This window comes from Drosophila serrata, unplaced genomic scaffold, assembly GCF_035046125.1.
Source record: "Drosophila serrata isolate PLE 108 unplaced genomic scaffold, ASM3504612v1 contig_272, whole genome shotgun sequence".
Classification (NCBI taxonomy): domain Eukaryota; kingdom Metazoa; phylum Arthropoda; class Insecta; order Diptera; family Drosophilidae; genus Drosophila; species Drosophila serrata.
Window position 1 is genome coordinate 11221895 of NW_028257170.1, and position 21787 is coordinate 11243681.

Genomic DNA, 21787 nt, shown 5'->3' on the forward strand with positions numbered 1-21787 from the left:
TCTTTAGTGAATTTTATTGTTTCAGAATTTTACTACACATACAATGTATATTATTTATCATTATCAACAGACAAGTCTTTACAAGAATAAGTTCACCGGATTAGAATAATCTATATGAGTTTTCTTGGAATATTCTGTCATAACTGAATTTTCGTATTTTGCAATTTGAATGGTAACAGCTGTTTTCAGCTGCACTTATTAAGTCGTATAGGTAATCTCCTGATTATATTTTCGAAGACTATTTAACCCCATTTGAAATATTTGTGCCTGGCATTTAAATTTAAATTGTTTAAATTAAATTAAATTTCTTTCGTTGAGTGGTGGGACCGCACACCACTGGTATTTTTATTCATACCTTTTTGGTATTTTTTGTTATAAATCGCGTCGTTAACTCTGTGATATTCCTATTTCCTACAACGGTCATACTGCGAACGCAAGTTAGAAAAGGAAACGTGCGGTGCCGAAATAAAATTGCAAAGAATTACCGTGAACCAGGAGGTGTTAGACCATTATCAGCGAAAACGTGCGTAACTAATCCCCCACGATCAATAACTGATAAACTAGGTGAAAATCGGTTTACAGTCGAGTTTTCCCTTTCCTTGCGGTGTTTGCGCGTGCAAGCGAGAAGGAAGATTGAAGGCCGGACGCTAGAAATTTCCATTCTCAGGCGAAAACCGAAATCCATAATTAATGTGAATGTGAAAAGCATATATTGAATCGAACTTTCTGGAGTTTATTGTCAAAAAAGAAAGACCGGATAGCTAAACGACACGTGCGTGCCTGTGTTTACTACATATTTTATCTAATTCCCGTCTCTCTATCTGGGTACGAATATATTTTACAGTAGCAGAAAAACGAAGAAGACTAAGCGATCGCGTTGTTCCGCCCCCCAAAGTTGAAACAAGCTACAACACCACCAAATTAATTTAATTGGAAAAGCGGTCAGACGACAAGGAGGAGCAGAAAATGTCCGTGATTGGCATCGATTTTGGCAATGAGGGCTGCTATGTGGCGGCGGCCAGGTCCGGCGGCATTGAGACGCTGGCCAACGACTACAGTCTCCGGGCCACTCCGTAAGTACTCCGGCTATGTTTCCCGGGCCTCTTATTGGCCCAGTTATGTTGATAAGCTCGCCGTGTGCATAATCGTTCGACTTTTTGGCTTTTGAGGTTATGTCGAGTTTGTAAGTCATGCCTCGCGTCTGTGTGTGTGTGTGTGTGTGTGTGCCCGTGAGAGAGCGCGCCTAGAAAATTCCATGGTTGTTATGGGTAACGCTCCGAAAAACAAACGTGTATCCAGCCCAGTCTGATACATATATACACATGTATGCTTATTCATACAAATATGTCTACAATACATTATGTATTTGGTATAGGCGGCCTAAATTTGGACAACTGCGCTTCCATAAAAAGTGTTGCAAATTGCAATTCGAACAAGCACGCACCGCTCGTCATCTCTTCTCCAATTTATTGCCCTGCCTAAAAACACAATCAGGCGCTTGTATGGGTGCCTGTGTGCCTTTGATTTAAATGCGTGGGATTCCGATTTCCACTTTCTGTACTTGTCCGAATTTACTTTTTTGGCACACACCCGCACACACGCAAAAAGCGGCCGCTGCATGCGTCATGCGGTCAAAAAGGCAGCATCAAAGGTGAGAGGCGAGAGCAGCGAGCAGCAGCTGTTGTGAAGAGAGTAAGAGAGCAAAGTAGCAGAGATAGGGTAAAGGGAAAAAAAAACGTGCAAAGCTGTCAAAAATAAATCCAAAGCCGGCAAACACAGACAGCACACATAAGAACAGACTGTCGTATACAGACACAGTGGAGCCCGCATATGTTGGTCTGCCGATTAAGGAATTATTTGTTTTAATCTTTTTCATACGCCCACGGAATACATGAATAATACTTTTATAATTCAATAATTATATTCTTTAAATAATATAAATTTTGAATTAATCTTTTTATTTGCAAATTGAAATTTCTAAAAAATAATTAAAATCTCGACTTTGTTCAGTATGAAGTTTAATCGTGGACAGCTGCCGCCTTAGTAGCTTTCCACTTAAACACGATGGTTGACTAGAGAGAAACGCACACTTCTCGATTTATATCCATATTTAGTATGATCTGTTCAGTTGAGCCAACCGCTAACCCATAATTTGAACCTTACGTTTTGCAGCTCCTTTGTGGCCTTCGATGGAAAGAAACGGATCATTGGCGTGGCCGCCAAGAACCAGCAGGTGACAAACATGAAAAACACAGTTGGTGGATTCAAGCGTTTGCTCGGCCGTAAATTCAACGATCCCCATGTACAACACGAACTCACGAGCATTCCAGCGCGCGTGGAGGCGCGCGGCGACGGCAGTATCGGCATCAAGGTGAACTACCTGGGGGAGGATAAGCACTTCGGGCCGGAGCAGCTGACGGCGATGCTCTTCACCAAGCTAAAGGAGACATCGGCGGCCGCGATGCAGACGCAGGTTAACGACTGCGTTATCGCCTGTCCCGTGTTCTTTACCAACGCAGAGCGCCGAGCCCTGTTGGATGCTGCCCAGATCGCCGGGCTGAACGTTCTGCGACTGATGAACGAAACGACGGCCACGGCGCTGGCCTACGGCTTTTACAAGAACGATCTGTTCGAGGACAAGCCGCGCAACGTGATTTTCGTGGACTTTGGGCACTCGTCACTGCAGGTCAGTGCCTGTACCTTCACCAAGGGCAAGCTGAAGATGCTGGCCAGCACCTGGGACCAGATCGGCGGACGGGACATTGACCTTGCGTTGGCAGACTACTTCTCCAAGGAGTTCCAGGAGCGTTACAAGATCAACTCAAAGACCAATGCCCGTGCCAATCTGCGTTTGCTCACCGAGATTGAGAAGCTAAAGAAGCAGATGTCTGCCAACAGCACAAAGCTGCCGCTGAACATTGAATGTTTCCTGGAGGATATCGATGTCTCGTCCTCAATGCAACGTTCGCAGATGGAGGAGCTTTGCGCTCCCGTTTTCCAGCGCGTGGAGCAGACGTTCAAGCGTCTGCTGGCTGAGTCCAAGCTGCAGCTGGACGACATCCACTCGGTGGAGATTGTCGGTGGCAGCTCGCGCATTCCAGCAGTAAAGCAGCTAATCGAGCAGGTGAGTTTCACCTACTTTTGCATAAAATGAAGTACTATAATCTACAACAATTTTACTGTCTTCCCTAGGTCTTCAACAAGCCGGCCAGCACTACTCTGAACCAGGACGAGGCTGTTTCCCGCGGTGCTGCTCTGCAGTGCGCCATTATGTCGCCGGCGGTTCGCGTTCGCGAGTTTGGCGTCACAGACATACAGAACTACGCCGTGAAAGTGCTGTGGGACGGTGAGGGTTCCGCTGCTCCGGGAGAAATCGAGATCTTTCCGCAGTTCCATGCGTCGCCGTTCAGCCGCCTGCTGACCATCAACCGCAAGGGGCCGTTCAACGTTTCGATCGTTTATGGACAGCAAGTGCCATATCCGGATCAAACGATTGGTGTGTGGAAGGTCAAGGATGTGAAGCCGACGGAGCGCGGTGAGGGACAGGATGTTAAACTGAAGGTGCGCATTAACAACAACGGCATCGTGCTGATCTCCTCGGCCACCCTGGTGGAAAAGAAGGAAGCGGAAGAAGCTGCAGCTGCTGAGCAGGCTGCCAGTGAGGAGAAGCTCGCCGAGCAGGCTGGAGGCGCTAATGCTGCCGGTGAACCCACGGACGGCCAGCCGGAGGTGAGTCCGCCTTAAGTTATTTTGTCAACCTACTCACAGACTCATCATAATATTGTGTTGTGGATAGGCATTGATCTGCTGTTCGTCATTTTATTTTTTTTTTAGTTATCTATCATTTTGTTCACATGCAATGCGGTCATATTTTACATTTTTGCGGCTAAATCTAGCCACTTTACTGATATTTTTAGCTTTTGTAAAATTTGGTTATCAGCATTTCCTTTTGTTTTATTATTTTAATTTAACCCATTATATAATTTAGTTGTTTTTTTTTTTCTCATGGTTTTCGTAGTTTCATGGTGCTTGCCCATCTCAATTAATAGTTCAATAGGTTAACTTAATCAGGTCAATCTAGTAGCCGATTCGCATTTATCGACTAATTTAAATTGCTATTAAAATGAAAATTTCAAATTGAAATGTTGGTACTAGCCCCGGTTTTCAATGTTTTGAAAAGCAACTCTAGTTGAGCCAGGGCCATAAATTGTTCAAATCGAATTTATTGATTGTGTTACCCATAACCGGGCATGTGAAAACCGGGGCTGTATCGCAGTAGTGTTTATACAGACACATATGTATGTATGATGTATGTGTCTTTGATATAAATCACTATATATATATATATATATGTATATCTATATATAAATATACCACTCCAATATTTGATTTCGTTTGTTTGTTTTGGATATGTTTGCTTGCGAACGGGCGCGTTTTGATCTCTCGTAGGCATATTGTGAGAATGAGGATGATAATAATACATCAACAGCCTCATCACCTGGCGGACAAGGGTGGGCACAGCGGGTCAAGGGCTGGTTTAGTTCGGTACGTTTTCCACAATTTCTCAAATTTCAATTCAAAAGCAAAAATAAGAAATTATAACAAAATACACCAAATAATGTAAATTCTTTGTTCCCAAAATTTGTGCGTCAAAAAATTGGAAAATTGTAATTAACGAATGAGAGTGAAAAGAACCAAAATTTAAAGCACACAATGAAAACAAGTGTGAGTTTTAAAATTTTTGTGTCTGCATCTCTCATTTCCACCAAAAATGAAACGAATGAAGAAGACCGCTCATAAGCCGCCTACCCTATGTGCTCCCAACGTAAACAGTAATTCAACAAGCTTACACCATTTGCAAATTGATTTATTATTTCCACAAATATACATTTCTGTTATTATTTGTTGTGCAAAATACCTGAGAAAACAATACGCGCTCCTTGTTCAAAATTAAAAATTCAACAAGAATTTGTCACAAGTTTTTTTGTGTGAACTGTTCCATAAAACCCTACAAACACCCACGAAATTCCTTGTGCTGCTCATATTGTAGGCTGTCGCTTGGAGCTGTTTTCTCTCTTCGCTTTATTGTTGATGTGTCACATTTTTTGCTGCTCCAATATCCGTTTCCTATTGGGATAAATTGAATTGAATTAATTTGCTACACCAGTTATAGTTGACTGTAAAATAATAATAAAATACTCGATCTCTTTTTCTCGCTGCTTAGGGCACTGATAAGAAGAAGAAGGCCTCCAAGGCTACCGAACTGCCCCTGGAGTGCACCACACACGGCTTCAGCCCCATTGACCTGGGCAACTTCACACAGCAGGAGTCAAAAATGATTGGAAACGATCAAAAGGAGACGGAACGCATCGATGCCAAAAATGCCTTGGAAGAGTTTGTCTACGATATGCGCAATAAACTGCAGGTAAGAACTATGTCATTGGAATTACTAAAGACATGTTGGTGGACCGCGGTATGGGGAAAAATATATACGCGCTTCCCTACTTACAATTTAAATTCATTTGAAATGATAATAATTCTTTCTCGTTTTTGCTTTCCAGGATGGACCTTTGGAGCGATTTGTGGTGGAGTCTGAGCGCGAGGCTATCGTGGCCCAGTTGAATGATCTCGAAAACTGGCTATACGAGGATGGCGAGGACTGCGAGCGCGAGACCTACACTAGCCGCCTGCAGGCACTGCATCAAAAGACGGATCCCATCAAGGTACGCGCTAACGACTATGAGCAGTGCCCGGCTGTTTTCGAAGAGCTCAAGGGCAGCATTGCTATTGCACGATTGGCGGTGGCCGAGTTCCGCAAGGGCGTGCCCAAATACGATCATTTAACGGAAACCGAGTTCATCAACATCTCGGAGACGGCAGACAAGGCGCAAAAGTGGCTGGACACTCACCTGTCCAAGTTCGCACAGTCGCCACGCACCGCCGACAGCCCCGTCCAGGTTTCCGCCGTGCGCCATGAAGTCCAAACGCTAAATGCTTGCGTTAGCTCGGTAATCAACCGGGCGAAACCGAAACCGGCTCCAAAGACGGCAACACCGCCCAAGGATGGAGAGGCCAATGCGGAACAGAATGGCGGCGAGCCGAACGCCGCTGGCGACAAAATGGACGTGGATAACAACGCGCAGAGTGCGGCAGGAAACGATCCCTCCATGGATGTGGAGTGAGCTTTGGCTCCCCTCCGACTACCCGGTTGTCCGGCTATCCACGGTATTGGCCTAACGTTAATGATAATAATAATAATAATTACGATAACTTAAACGGTAAACATATATGAGAAACGACCTTTGTATATGCACTACTGGCTTCAGGACTAGCAGAGTAAACCAGAATCCAACAAAATCAAACAGCAAGTGAAAATTCAACAAACCAATCCAACTAGCATAAGAGTAATTCGATTAAAATCAAATGCAGCCGCTGGTAGATCCAGGAAAGAAGGACGGGACACGAGTAAACGATAAATGTTAGAAAAACTAGAGGAGTGAAAAGGGAGGGAGTGAACACACCTGCTGCTGCTGCTTGTGGAGTGAACGATTGCAAACACTAGAAGATGAGAAACAAACCTAAACCAATTTCTAATCGACCATTTTTCATATATTTGAATAACAAAACCAACCAAGCGACACTAAAAGAATGGAATTCAAATAATCAAATAAAAACTATGATGATTCCAATTAAAAACGTATTTTATTTCTATTTTATAAAACCATAGTTCGCAAATTACATATCAGCATGATATAAAATTTAGTAAAGCTAGTGTTTATTTTTATACCCTTGCAGGGTATTATAATTTCAGTCAGAAGTTTGCAACGCAGTGAAGGAGGCACCTCCGACCATATAAAGTATATATATTCTTGATCAGGACCAACAGCCGAGTCGATCTAGCCGTGTCCGTCTGTCCGTTTCTACGCAAACTAGTCCCTCAGTTTTGAAGCTATCTGAATGAAACTTTGTAGTTAGCCTTATTTATACTCTCACTCGTATGTATGTCGGAACGGGCCGGATCGGACGACTATATCATATAGCTGCCATAGGAATGATCGAAAAATTTGTAACATTTTCAGTTTTCAATAGAATTGGATCAAATTTAAAATATAGCCATTTTATTATACTCTACTCTTTTATGTAAAATTTTATGAAAATCGGACTACTATATTATATACATAGCTCCCATAGAAAAGATCGAGAAATGAATACAATGAAAAATTATAACGTTTTCAGCAGATTTTCATCAAATTTGAGATATAGCCATTTTATATTAGTCTTCAATTTGGTTTTAAATTTCATGAAAATCGGACAACTACATCATATAGGTGCCATACAAACGATCGTTTGATGTGGAGCAAAAATGAAAATCTGTGAAAGTAAAACTGCAAATATAATATGTATTGAATGAAATGAAAGCAGGTATTACTTCATTGTTTTTAACACAAATATATATAATTTATATTGTATGGATTCCTAGTCATAGAAGTTCTATCTGCAAGGGTATATAAACTTCGGCGTGCCGAAGTTAGCTTCTTTTCTTGTTTTAATTTGTTTGTGTTTGGGTTTAGACGTACCTTTTATTGTATTTAATAATTCGTAGTTCACATACTAGCATGTTATTCAGGGGCTTTTACTAGGGATATACAGAGAAGCTTCCGTTCCGATTCAATATAAGCATCAATTTTATAAAAATATCGTTAATTTGTTATTTTGTTTCTTTTTCGTTTTTCCAATATACTAATCCAATAAAAAATGAAACATTGCAAAAGTAAAATTAACGTTTTATATATCGTTTCGCTTCCATTAACGACATTTTTTTTCTATAATCACAGGTCACTACTGTAAACGTCTGTTTTATAGGGTTTTATCGCCAAAGTCTTTTGAAAAATTATGAATAATGGAAGTGAATGTAAATATGTTATTAAAACTATATAGAAGGAGAGAGGGAACAATATGTTTAAAAAATCAAGAAGAAAACATTTGTATTAAGATAAGTAACGTTTTAAGGTTTTCTCTTCGGCTCAAAATTTTTGTGCTGGATCTAGAGCTGAATTCAGACTAAAATATTGTATAAAGTCGAACAGAGAACGCTTTTAGACTCAACCGTTGTCTTCTATATATTCTTGATCAGCACCAACAGCCCAGTCGATTTAGCAATGTCTGGTCTGTATGTCCATCCACATAGAAATGTTCTGGAAATTAATACAAAAACAATTATAACTTAGCTGTTTTCATCTCCTCTGAACCAATTTGTATTTTTTTAGAATTGTTGTTTTAATATTAAATCGGATCCATTTTGATTTATTTTAAGATCTCTGACCAGACTTAAACGCACTTTGCAAAGAATACAATAACCAGGAGACAAAAAAGTAATTGTTTTTTTTTTTGCTCAATTCATTTTTTAAATTTCTTCTTTTATCTTTGCAATACAATAAAAATCCGTTTACAAAGGGGAATGCGAAAGCATTTTGGTGTGGCTAGCTGCTAAGCGTGAATATAATGTGGGGATTATTGGATTATAGACCGTGACTAGTGTAGATAGGATGTGTTGTCGTGTGCTCAATGAGATTCCTGATCCTCCATCCTGTCCAGTTTAATTATCAAAGCGTTGATTATGCAAGCGCCAGCCTCTTTGGTGAACCAACAGAGATCGTTCAAGAGATGTACGGACGACTCGTTAAGGGAAGCCGAAGATGTGGCTCCCACACCCTCGGCCCCCTGGCCGGTATTACAATGGTCATGATCGCCGGATCCTAGACTGCGCCGCTTGGCTTCGGCTGCTGCTTTGCCCGTAGTTACGCCTGAAATGGACTGGCGTCGAACGTAGACCTCGAAGGAGGTGGAGATGCGATGCAGGCCCTGCTCGGAGGCAAAATGATGTTGAGGCAGTACGGGTTCAATGACGGTGGCATTAGGTGAGTAGTAGAGCTCTAGACGGGTGCCCGGCTCGTCTTTTAGCGCAGCAGCGGCCGGTTCTTCATCCGGGTCCGTTTCCAGCGGGAGCGGCTGGCCGCGATCCAATATGGCCCTTATTTTGTCCACCCGTGTCATGTAGTAAAAGGGCAGCCAGTCGCCATTCAGATCGAAGTGCACTTGCGGAACTGTCGACGAGGAAACACCGCTGCTCGCCGATGCAGTCGTTGCCGAGGTGCTCAGCACATTGACTGTCTGCTGATTGAGCTTAAAGTAAACCCAGCCCTCCAGTTTGTCCCCATTGCCGCCATTGCTGGGCCCGCTGCACTTCAGGCAGAAGCACACCGGCTCCAGTCGACTGTCGAAGAATGCCTGCGGCAGAACCAGCGAGGCACAGAAGCGTCTCACCTGCCGGAGGTATTCGCAGTCGTTCTGCTCTGCTGAGCGTAGCGAGTCGGTTCCTCCGCCCTGGCGTACCTGGCCAGCCGAGTTCGTGTCCGATTCCAGCGAGTTGAGCGATTGCAGGTCGAGATTTAGTAACGACGCCTGGTCGGGCATAAGGTGGTGGCGAGTATACTCGTTCTGTTGCAGTTGTTGCAGCAACAGCAGGTGGTTCATATAGTCGATCTCATCGTCCTCCAGGACGTTGTCGTTAGTTGCTGACTCTCCAGACGCTTCGCGTTCGTTGCTGGTGCTCAGCTCCAACGCTGCCGCCGCATTGTTCTCGCTGTGATCGTTCGTTGTGCTACCTATGATGGCAGTGGCTCCTGGAGCTTCATCTGCAGAGTTTGTCGAAGTAATTGGGGGATTGGGCAGCTCATCGTACTCCTTATTCGTGTCATATACTGCGGAATTGCTCAGATGCTGAACGTTGACATTCGAGGTACTCCCAGCTGCCGTTGCCGAAGTGTTTAATGAGTTCTGGAATCTCTGTGTGCTTTGGCTGCGTTGTATGTTTAAATTCGTATTGTGCTGCAGCTGGAGGGACTCACGAAGACAACTGGGAGTAAAGGTAAATAAAAAGATTGTAGTAAGAGTATTAACTCGGACCTTTTAATAACAATAAGCAGATCGCATTTTCATATATTGTTATTATAATGTCTTTCAAATAAAGTTGCAAACTCACCAGGTCGATGAGGATCCGCCAAGGTCATTGCGCTGCTGCTCTAGAGTTCGATTCTTAATGGAAATATTAAGCAGCAAGTTCTCGGAAACACTTTCCATAACCGAACGAGTCCTAGGACCATTAAACTCATTAAACAATATGAAGACTAATAGAAATTGAACGAATACACTTACATGGAATTCGATTGAGCACCAGATGTGGATGGACCATCCCTGGCTGAAATTTCGCACATTTGCTCCGTGTCCTTCTCCTTCTCGTGCATCTCAAGATGCGCTTTTTCGCACTGCTGCGGCATTCCATTGTCCAGCTCCAAGGCCTCGGGAGCCTCCAGGATGGGCGTGCCATTGGCATTACCAGTGCGCCCAGCATCACTGCCTGTTATCAAGGTTATTTTCTCGCATTTGCCGTACACATCGAACACGGGATATACGTGGTTGGGTAGGCCGCTGGCCATATCTTCAAGATTGGTTGAGCCAACCATGACAACTATGGAAATAAGTGTTTAATCCCAACTTGTATTCACAAAGGTTTCACTTACTGAGCATTCCGGCATGTGTGAGGGTCAAAGTGATGACAGTTCCAATCTGAATCTGGTCCAGAGCGTCACCGTATTTGGATGCCATCACCTGGCCGTTGACGTTCACATAGTCGTGGGTGGTTAGCCAGCAGCCTCGCTTGAAGTCCAGCAGTGAAACGGGCACAGATTGCGGAGTGGCGGACAGGACACCCAGGCCGAGGGTACCCTTCCACTTGTTGTTCAGGCCGTCAACCTTGATGCTGATGCTCTCGCCCTTGCACAGCGGCTTATTTAGGCAAACGATGGCCTGATTATACGACTTGATTCTGGCTACACTTCTGCGATCGTCGCTTAGTCGCGCATTCTTCTGTGCTACGTCCACAAACTCGTAGTTTTGCGCTTCGGAATCGATGGACTCTAGCATTGAGCTATCCTGCTTGTTCAGTGGATCCATGCCGAAATCCATCGAGTCCTGCAGCCGTAGACTGCAGGGTCGTAGAGGCGATGCTGGACCTTGAGCGGATATCACCTGAATACCCATTGTTGACCCTCGCAGCTCCGCCACCACGTAGACATCGTTGGGCACATTGTGAAACTGAATGTTGACGTTCTCCGAATTCAGTAGCATGTTTAGTGAATTCTCTACGCGCTCCAATGTGATGCGATCGTCCACCCTTAACCACTCCAGCGAGGCCAATGAGCGCTGGAGGCAGCTCGAATTGAAGCGTACCTCGTTCCCGCTCACATACCAAACGTTGGCCGGAATCCGTCGCAGGCTGGTGGGGAGCTTCTTCCGCACGCTCTCGTCGCTTAAGTTAAGATCCGTTACGCCGATACTGAGGCAACCTGTGCAAGTGTTAAGGAAGTTCATCTTTGAACAAATCAATTCTAGTATACTCTTAAATATAGGCTAAAAATGTAGTAGTAGTATTTACTTATAAAAGCTTAAACTTACCTGCAAACATGGGATTAATCGATGTCAGCTTAATCTCAAAGGGAGAACCCACACTGAGTGGGTGTTCGGAAAATACCAAACAGTGGGAGAGCGGTGCCGCTGCTCCCGTAAACCGTGACGCTTCCGTCCAGTCCTTGGTGAGGCTAACATTTCCCGAGACGCACGTCCAGCGGTGCTTTGTCTCCATAGCCGGATGCTGGATAACAGAGGTGGCCTGACAGCTCTGCGAGTTCTCGCTGGTCGCATACGGTGCCCGGATATCCAACTGTGTCTGCGTGAGACTCACCTGGGCACATTGCCCGTACAAATCGATGATAGCCCAAATATTGGGTGCATGGCATTCGCAAGCCGGTCCCTGGTCCATTCCATCCACAAAGAAGTGGATGAAGTCTCCATTGCGCATTACGCCCACCCTGGTGCTGGGACCCAAAGTGTCTAGATCCAGCAGGATATTAGTGCGTATGGTCTTGCGGTTATGAAAGATCATCGGCCCGCATAGAATGATGGTATCATTGGCCTCCAGATCGGTGGCGTTTGGAGCTAGCTGGATGTCCTCCGGCCGGGTGCCCGTCACACCGATCTCAATGTTGCCCGACCAGTGACGGACCATCGTTTCCAGCTCCACTTCGAAGAGTTCGCGTTGCCTTAGCGGACGATTGCTGAACACGATGGCGTCATTGAACTCTGCTAGCGAATTGGGACGCGAGGCGGTCAATCCACTGTTCGAGATCCCGGCATTGGCGCCATGGATGCTATGGAAGCGCAAGGGGATCTCGCTGTACAAGGTTGTGTTCGAGATGGTGGAGTTTCCGGTGTCCGGACTCCCGCACTCTGATGTGTCAACGATACTCGCCTGCGCCGCTTGCCCGTACAAATCGATAACTCCGTAGACGCGCTCCGGCACATTGCTGGCAGCCGGACCCTGGTCCACACCATTCACCCAAAAGTGCACAGTGCCGTCATCCTTGCGCACCACGCCCACACGATCGCCCACCTGCAGGCGATCCAAATTCTGGCCATACTGTTCGATTACGGTGACGCCGTTCTGCATGACCCCGTTGCCTGTCATCATCCAGGTGCCCGAACTGTTGAATAACATCCCTTTGTCTTAACTTAACGTTAGTGAAGACGAAAAAAATACTCACCGCACATTAGTCATGGTGAACGGAAAGTCCAATTCATCGGCGCTGTGCGTCGTCACGCCCATTTCCACGGAGCCCGCCCACTTGGTAACAACACGTTCGAGCCGCACCTGGAAAAGTTCGTTGGGACGAAGGGGCCGACGCGTTAGCACAACGCCATTGTTAAAGTCGTCGGCAGCGCTGCAGGGTATAAACATATGTATTTTAAATCGGCCTGATAATATCGCAAAGCTAACACTCACTTGGGGCGCAGAGCCGTACGTCCGCTTTGGGTGACGGTGGCATGTGTGCCACAAATGTGATGGAAGGTTAGACGATCATCGTTTCTGGCTATGGCCCTGGTGCTGGAAATAGTCTCGCTCAGGCCGCCAGCTGCACCAGCCACGTTCATCTCGCTCTCTGGACTCAAAAGACTGAGGGTCGGTGTGCCTGAGAGCTGCTGTTGCTGCTGCGAATGCTGGACTCCGGAGCCACTCGAGCAGGCAGCACTCGTCATGCCCGCAACAATATTGTTCCGCCTGGTCACCAGGTTCTGCTGTTCACGCTCGTCGCGGTCAACTATGGTCACTTTAATCGTCATACCATACAAATCAATGACGCCCCACAAGGTGGAGGCTACCCGGGTGGCGGCCACACCCTGATCCTGGCCGTTAATGTAGTTGTGCAGGTTGCCATTGGCCTTGCGCATCATTCCAACGCGATCTCCTTCTCGTAATTCGTCCAGATTGAACTCACCATATTGGCGGCGAGTACCCTTGCCGTTGGTGAGGATTCCACAGCCTGACATCATTATAGTGCCCGAACGCATATTTGTCATGGTGGCAGGGAAGTGCAGCACCGTCGGATTGTGCGTTGTGACGCCCACTTCAATGGATCCCGACCATTTGTCCACCAGCTTGTCGATCCGTATCTCGAACAGTTCATTGTCTCGCAGCGGCCGGTGGGTCATTACCACGCCATTGTTGAACTCGTCCAGCGGCCGACGGCGTTCGGCGGATCGAAAGTTCGGAGAGAGCTTGACCAGAGATCCACAGCGGGTGTGAAAGCACAGGCGATCCTCAGAACCGCCACCGGTGCCGTGCATCCATCCGTCGGAGTCCACAACAATGTTCACGTTCATGGCAACGTCCAGGTTCTGAACAACCTGTTGTAGAGGCTGCTGCAGGGGTGAGTCCAGCAGCTGTCAAGCCAAATAAATAGCCCTTATAAATGGGAGATCCCGCCGAATAGATTGATAGTTACCTCTCCGGAGCCGCTGGCATCCCGGGGACAGAGCGAAACCTGCACACAACGCCCATACAGATCGACGAGCGCCCACAGGGGTTTGGGCATGTTCTTAGCTGCCACGCCTTGCGATTCGCCGTTCACATAGAACACCAAGTCGTTGCCGGAGGTGCGCATGACGCCCACACGATCGTTCTCATTTAGCGTTTCCAGATCGGTGCCGTAGAACTCGAATAGGCGGCGCCCGTCCTTGCGGACATCGATGCCGGACATGACCCAAGTGCCATTTCGCATGGCGGTGGCACAGGCAACCAATTCCAGATCATCCGGCGACTCGGCGGTAACTCCGATCTCGATGCTGCCGCCCCATGACGTGTTCTGATGGATGCGCATTAGAAATGGATCTCCGGAAAGTCAATTATTACTCACCTTCTTCTCAATGACTACCTCGAATAGCACATCGTCCTCGAGCGGCTCTGCACTGAATACCAAAGCATGACTGAAGTCCCGCATAGAACGCTGCGCCGAACGGTTGCCATTGTAAAGCCGGATGGAGTGGCCGCAGCGCGTGTGAAAGGACTGCATCTGGGCCTCTCTGCCGGCCATGATCGCTCTTCCAGATCGTTTATCCGCTCCTATTTGCTAAAGCGGCGCTTCTTCCCGTACAAATCAATTTTGAATTGGACTGTCCACACGTGATGAATGCGGCTGAGGTCTGCTGCCGGTGCACTGGCTCAATCCGGGGGGCTGTGGTACAACCTTTAAAGGCGTGGAGGAATTGGTTTGCAGTTTACATTGCATTATGCACACATTTTTAAAATTGCAACAGTAATATAAACAAATAGTGAAAATGGTTATGTATGACCGTTTGACGATGTTTCGAAAATGCTATGACTCCGAACATAAATAATGTCAGGTGCATTGCATTATTTTGTGGGAATTTTGATTTTTTAAACACCTATACGTTCTGTAGAAATGGGAGAATTGCAAGCGGCTGAATTCATGAAAATATCGGTGATATTTTTATGTTGATTGTTGGTTCAGATTCCTTGCAAGACACTTATTATATAGCTTGACTTGTTAAATTTTGTTATACAGGTTTATGGTTTTTCCTCTAGACCACTAGGAGAACAGCTTAAAAAACAAAATTTCAAATCATTTAATACATGCATGCATATTTTTTAAAATTTTTTATTTATTTGTCACGAAAATCAAACGATTTTTAAGTTGGAGGTGCAGTCGTCACTATCAATTGGTGATTTTGTTTGATCTGCTAACTATAAAAATTATAAAAATCAGTTGGCGAACTATGTTTTCGTATAGATAAATGTGATAGGATTAAATTGTGCAATAATTAATTAATTCCTATTTGTTCGATTTCGTACAATTAAATATTATCCAAATTATATAAATATCATAAATACTGAAACCTTCTGGTTGGCAGTATTTTCTCCGCAGCGCAAAACGGTCATACCGACGGGTCAAATTCGAGATACGTCAAAATAACACATTTCGTCGGAAATTCTGGATATATAAGTGGAATATTTAGATGACCCGGAGCCATGTCCGCTACACAACGTCAGAAGCAGTTCGACCTGAACCGCGCGCGGGCCAGGGGCCAAGCGCCGAATACGGCCAGCGGTAGTGTCAGCTCCAATAACAACAATAACAACAGTGGCGGTTCGAAAAATGTGGTTTCCCCGCGACAGCGCAAACTTCAAACATCGATGGAGAGTTTGCAGGTGCAGCAGCCGAACGTGAGTCGTCGTGCAGCTGGCTCCAACTGGATGGCTGTGGCCGCGTCGACTCCTGCAACCGCTCCGGGAAGCGAGAACCAGTCCACGGAGAAGACATCTCCCGCGCTGACGAAGTCTGCACGCACGCGCATCAGAAAGAAGGCGCAGCGCAACTGCTATTTGGCCATGGACTGTGAAATGGTCGGTGTGGGCCACAATGGGAATGACGACATGCTGGCCAGAGTGTCCATCGTGAACCGAGTGGGCGAGGTGTTGCTGGACAAGCATGTGAAGCCTCGCCTGGAGGTCACTGACTACCGTACCAGCGTGTCTGGCATTCGCCCGCATGACATTGCCAATGGCGAGGACTTCGATGTCGTGCAGGATGAGGTGGTAAAGCTGCTGCACGGCCGGATTCTGGTCGGGCATGCCCTGCGCAACGATCTTGCCGTGCTCAACATTCGGCATCCATTTGAACACATCCGAGACACTTCGCGCTACAAGCCGCTATGCAAGCTTGTCTCCAATGGCCATACTCCCAGTCTGAAGCGCCTGACATTAGCAGTTTTGGGACAAGAGATTCAGACAGGCGAGCACAACTCAGTGGAGGACGCACGGGCCGCCATGGGTATATACAATCGAATCGCAACCGACTGGGAAAAGTATCTGGAGAGGAAGCAGCACCAGCAGCAGCACTTCTAGCTCCCCAGCTCTCTCAAGGGAGATAAACGCTAGCCTTAAGTTTATTAATGTATACACGAGTTTCATGTATTGGGAACTGTTGCTTAAATGTATAAAACGTTACAATCAAGCGATCATCTTTGTCTGGATAGGTCGCACTTCTGTTTGCAATTCCACGCTTATCATGGGGATTTATTATTTATTTAAGTCTGCATTTCGTTTACCGATATTGATAACTAAGTTTTTTACATTTTACAAGATGTATTTGCGTCTTAAAACTGGTAAATAACTAGTTCTAATTAGCTTCAACTTTCTTGGTTGGGATTTGGCTTGTGCTGGATCCGTAAATGGCCTCGTGACGTTCCATTAGATCCCGCCAGGGATCTTCCAGCATTGAGGGGTGAAAGTACTGCGCGTAAGCACTCCCGCTCTGGTTGTTTTCTCTGCTGTTCTGGTGGTTGTGTCTTTGACCCTGCTCTCGGTTCTGTTGACCCCTACGATTAAAGCCTCCTCCGCGTCCAAAACCACGACCCTGCCCGTAAGGTCGGTGTCTCTGTTGCTCCTGTGGCGATTTGTTCTGGTAAAAGTGCGGCGTATTATGCTGAGGCTTCTGTGAGCCTTGCTTGTCCTCGTAGAAGCCAAAGGTTCCCTGCTGATGCGTCTGTTGGCCACCAAACTGTTGCGATCTGTAGTCCGTGGACTGAGACGGATACTGACCCGCCCGCGGGTTGAATGACAGAAAATTGCTGAAGTTCTTGCGAGGAGTTCCCATTTCAAAGTGTATCTTAAACTTCAAAAAATTGCATATTTTTAAACAAATGGAAAAGTAAACAGATTTACTTAATATAAAGTGACCATCGGCCGTTCTTCAAAGAAAACGGAAAAGCCTCATGAACCAGTGTTGCCAGATGTCGCGGGCCCATGTACTAATCAGCCCAGTGTGGCTCGATATTAAAACGAAATTCGAATTCAAAATCAAATGATTGTTGGCGGGAAACCAAACGATAACGATACGTTCCAAGCAGATTATTTTTTTTTTTATAAAAATCCATATTTTTTAACCTTCGCCAACCATACGATGATAGTTAGGCGTTCATTGGAGAATGATGCCAGAAGTCTGCTTTAGGTAAACAATAACCTAAGCCCGGCAAAAAAGGTCTGGATAAACAAATGCATCCTTGACCCACTTGGAGATACGGAACTAAAGTCTTTTGTATTTCGCATCCAGGTCTTCCATAATGAGATCCTGCGTAGAACTTCTGGTGCTCAGTGTATCATCCATTACATTGACTTAGCAGAGGACCTTCAAGTTCCCTTAATTGCGGGTATTATTAAAGAATTGCAAAACCCACCCGACATTTCTTACATTCATAAACCCCCACAATTTCGTAAACTTCTATTGAACTCCTCCCCACACTTATTATACCCTTGCAGGGTATTATAATTTTAGTCAGAAGTTTGCAACGCAGTGAAGGAGGCACCTCCGACCATATAAAGTACATATATTCTTGATCAGGATCAATAGCCGAGTCGATCTAGCCATGTCTGTCTGTCCGTCTGTCCTTCTGTCCGTCTGTCCGTTTATACGCAAACTAGTCCCTCAGTTTTTAAGCTATCTGAATGAAACTTTGTAGTTAGCCTTCTATACACTCTCACTCGTATATATGTCGGAACGGGCCGGATCGGACGACTATATCATATAGCTGTCATAGAAATGATCGGAAAATTTTTACAAAAAAAAGTATAACATTTTCAGTTTTCAACAGAAGTTAATCAAATTTGAGATATAGTCATATTATTCTAAAATTTTGTTTAAAATTTTATGAAAATCTGACAACTATATCATATAGCTCCCATAGAAACGATCGAGAAATTAAGACAATTAAAAATTATAACATTTTCAGTTTTTAACAGATTTTCATCAAATTTGAGGTATAGCCATTTTATATCAGTCTTAAATTTTGTGTCAAATTTTATGAAAATCGGACTATTATATCATATAGGTGCCATACAAACGATCGTTAGATGTGGAGAAAAATGCAAATCTGTGACTGTAAAACTGCAAATATAATATGTAAAGGTGAATGAAATGAAAGCAGGTATTACTTCATTGTTTTTAACACAAATATATATAATTTATATTGTATGGATTCCTATTCATAGAAGTTCTATCTGCAAGGGTATAAAAACTTCGGCGAGCCGAAGTTAGCTTCCTTCCTTGTTTCAAGTTATTACACTATAGAAACACATATAATAAAAATAAAAATTTAATTTAAATATGGATGTGAAAGAGAAACAAGTGATCCAAACAACAGACTGCCAAAGATACATAAATTGTTATAGCTTCATGGTATTTCGTAAAATAAACTTTTTTTCCATTAAAGCCATGTTTTTTGTTTTTTTTTTAGCACCACGGATCTCCCAACGCCAGCACAGCTGTTTGGGAGCAATTTTCTGGCGCCTCTCAAAAAACATAACCCGAGAAGCCGTGGGCGGTTAAAGAGCCACTAAATAAGAATTTAATCATATAATAAGTCAAAGTTTGTTAGTTGGGCATTATTTGATTTTATTTTTCTAATATTCGGTTTGCAGCTTTGTTAAAATTTGTGATTTTCGTAACGGTACGTTTAAGTCCTTTTCCGACTTTAAGGCTCGTCGGCTGTATTTACCTGCTCCCGTGGGTCCGCAGATCAAAGGATAATTTAGGTTCAAATTTGGAGAAAATCGGACGACTTTATCGACCATAGACCATAGAAACTATCATTATAAATATAGTATGTATAGGTGAATGCAGGCATTAGTTCGTTGTTTTTTAACATAAATTTAAATCTAGAATTAAGGTTGTATTAATTATTTACGACCAATGTGCAATCTGCAACTTTTTTAACTTCCTTTCTTGTTTAGTTGTTCTAGGGGCAACTTCTTTAAACATGACCATAGAAATAATCGGATCAAAGGATTTTAATTTATTTTTTTTTGTAATGCTTTATATTTCACAGGCTATTATGGCAGTTCTGAAGAACATTATATTCAAAAATCGTTAATTTGGAGAGATAATTAAACAAATTAACTTAGTGTAATAAATAAAAGGGAATAAAACCGTTTAAAGGCCTCAATATTTTTCAGGATTTAACTCTGCTCGCCTAACATAAAACTCCTTTCAAAAGTTTTCTTAGAATCTGTATACGGTTCAAGTAGCTTTCTCCGACAGCCAATTATGGAGACAATTACCCCGACCTTCTGGTCCTTAAAAAGCTACCTGTGCGTGACTGCAATTTTTTTCCTAAAGGGTGGAAAAGCATTAAAAGCTGATGGGGGACTTTGAGTTGCCGCCCACCAAGGGAGTCCCACCTTTAATCTTTCTCTCGTGGCGCAATCCCTGATTGTGTGGACACAGTAAAAATTCCTAATTATGTAATTCATGTTATTATAACACGCCTTTAACTGTCTTAAGCTAAATTATGCTTCAGAACATTAGGGTATATAACATTTTCGGGTTTTGTGTGAGTAATATCTTGTAGCAAACTTAACTTACATTGAAAGACCAATTTTAATGTTTATATGAATAAATCGTAGTATTTTGATGGGGAAATATTTCGGTTTGACCCTTGATTTTATTTCCGGATTTTGGCTTTTGCCTCTCTCGTCCAGCTGCTATTCGGTGACGTCACTTACCTGTCACCTTTTCTACCATATGGTGCTTTCGCATTCAACTCTCTCTCTCTCTCTATCAGCCAACAGGTGTTAAAATGGTGAAATTGTGTATGTATGTATTTATAAATGGTCTCGTCTCCCTTATCCTGATACGAAAAATGCCACCTGATGCGTGGGCGTATTTTTTTTTTTTTTTTTTTTTTTTTTTTCTATAGGGGGAAAAGCATTGAAAGCCGATAAGTGTGGGACTTGGAATTACCTCACCCACTAAAAACCCACCTACTCTCCGTTTCCCTCTTGCGGTGTGACCGCTAAGTACTTCGAGGGGGAGATGGCTTGAAAGCCTTCACTAGGTGCTATCTAGGTATGGAAAATAATGGTGCGCTTCTTAAAGCGCGACGCAAGGATTTGATGTCCTCTGCTGCCCTCGTGTTGCTTCACGTAGAAGTTTTTTTTTGGGAGCTTATGAGGATGTCCCAACATCCGAGTTAAGCTCTTCCCGTGTCAACAGAGGATCTCGGACAGACAGTACGGACAGGTTCTGCGTCTTTAATGGTCCGTGCACAGTGTGTACAAAACGGACGTAATTTACTTAAATCTAATTGCGATTCTAGTTGAGCTGATTCTAATAATAATAGGGTAAGGGTTAAAACGCTGAAAGGGTTTTACAGCGCTGTATACTCACGCACTTTCAAATTTCCCGAAGGATGACTTTCCTCCAACTGCTGCTACTTGGTGACTAACGCTTGCAACTTTTCTGCCATACGGCGTTATGGCCTGTAATAATTCTCGCTGGCGCTTGCGCCCTCTTGACTTTATAATCTCTCTCGGCCTAACAGGTGTTAAAAGGCTAAAAAGGTGTATATGTATGGCTAAAAAATATCTACACATCGCTATCGTTTAAGTTTGTAGAACAAAGTGCGATATCGATCTTTTGAAGCTATCGTTAGGTATAGTCTAGGATCATTCTGTGAAATCATTTCTATGCTGCTAATAATATAAACCTATCTTTTACTTAAAAAGATTTAGAATTTTTGTGTACATTGAGGATATTTATTGATATTGATCACGTGATATAATATGAAATAACGCCCAATATTATAATAATCGTTTGAATTAATGCCCACATAATTCGTAGAATTTTAAATCATTATTCGATGGTTAGTCAGTAAAAATTCGTCTATCGATCAGAAGATATACATATGTAGTTTCAAAGACTATATTTATACTTTTGAAAAATCGGTGGCTTCAGAAGAACTTGGGGGTGAAAAACAATTTTCAAAATTGATCTAATAAACCAGATTCGTTTGTTCTTTTCGAAATGAATTATTTTCATTTTTATATATATTATGACACCTTTTTTTAAATAATAATGTATGAATTTCAAATTCTTAAGTGACTCCAATGTGGGCGTTTTGAAAAACGTTCCTCACAAAAGGTTCTTTCCTAGAGCTCTCAGCTCAAGCTAGGCTTGGGCTGTTTTTGCATTTATATATTTTTTAAATATCGCGCGGACATTGCTGTGCCTTTTTGTTTAGCAATGTTTCATACCTTTTCGGCAAAGTTATCATAAACATTCGATAATATTTTTTTCCATCTTATCGAACTAATCGGTTTTTCATTCTCAATTTTGACCGCTAAGGGTACATATATGTAAATATTTATCTGTATATAGCAACCGAATCAATCCCAAAAGTCAAATTTTAGTGTGTTTCAGATACCAAAAAATAAATAAAAATTAACTTATTCTGTTCTTGTCTGCTAACTTTAGTTGTTGTCTTCGGTAAAATGTCTTCCAGCTGATTTAGTAGGCCAATAGCGTAAAAATATTTTTAG

At 43.7% G+C, this 21787-nt stretch overlaps 4 protein-coding genes across 7 annotated transcripts; 2 read left to right on the forward strand and 2 right to left on the reverse strand.

Moving 5' to 3' along the window:
* The first annotated feature begins 126 nt into the window (after positions 1-126).
* Hsp110 (heat shock protein 70Cb) lies at positions 127-6696 on the forward strand. 4 transcript variants are annotated; one of them, XM_086833778.1, is made up of 8 exons: positions 127-523; positions 583-772; positions 845-1073; positions 2173-3124; positions 3193-3729; positions 4450-4545; positions 5225-5425; positions 5562-6696. In XM_086833778.1, the coding sequence occupies exons 3-8, from the start codon at positions 967-969 to the stop codon at positions 6180-6182; spliced, it is 2514 nt and encodes an 837-aa protein (XP_086689904.1). In that variant the 5' UTR covers positions 127-523; positions 583-772; positions 845-966; the 3' UTR covers positions 6183-6696. The 4 variants fall into 4 exon arrangements, with proteins under 4 accessions (XP_086689904.1, XP_020815775.1, XP_020815774.1 ...); XM_020960116.2 differs by lacking the exon at positions 4450-4545; XM_086833777.1 differs by lacking the exon at positions 583-772 and having other exon boundaries at positions 366-523.
* Neurl4 (neuralized E3 ubiquitin protein ligase 4) lies at positions 6684-14778 on the reverse strand. The gene is made up of 9 exons (XM_020960449.2): positions 14310-14778; positions 13899-14258; positions 12899-13836; positions 12660-12836; positions 11515-12599; positions 10581-11405; positions 10216-10528; positions 10043-10153; positions 6684-9916 (listed from the first exon to the last, which is right to left on the reverse strand). The coding sequence occupies exons 1-9, from the start codon at positions 14484-14486 to the stop codon at positions 8563-8565; spliced, it is 5340 nt and encodes a 1779-aa protein (XP_020816108.2). The 5' UTR covers positions 14487-14778; the 3' UTR covers positions 6684-8562.
* A 529-nt stretch (positions 14779-15307) lies between these two features.
* Positions 15308-16427, forward strand: LOC110190022 (RNA exonuclease 4). Its single transcript, XM_020960319.2, has one exon. The coding sequence runs from the start codon at positions 15443-15445 to the stop codon at positions 16316-16318; it is 876 nt and encodes a 291-aa protein (XP_020815978.2). The 5' UTR covers positions 15308-15442; the 3' UTR covers positions 16319-16427.
* Positions 16428-16476: 49 nt separating this feature from the next.
* LOC110190023 (uncharacterized) lies at positions 16477-17069 on the reverse strand. Its single transcript, XM_020960320.2, has one exon. The coding sequence runs from the start codon at positions 17067-17069 to the stop codon at positions 16593-16595; it is 477 nt and encodes a 158-aa protein (XP_020815979.2). The 3' UTR covers positions 16477-16592.
* Between the last annotated feature and the right edge of the window lie 4718 nt (positions 17070-21787).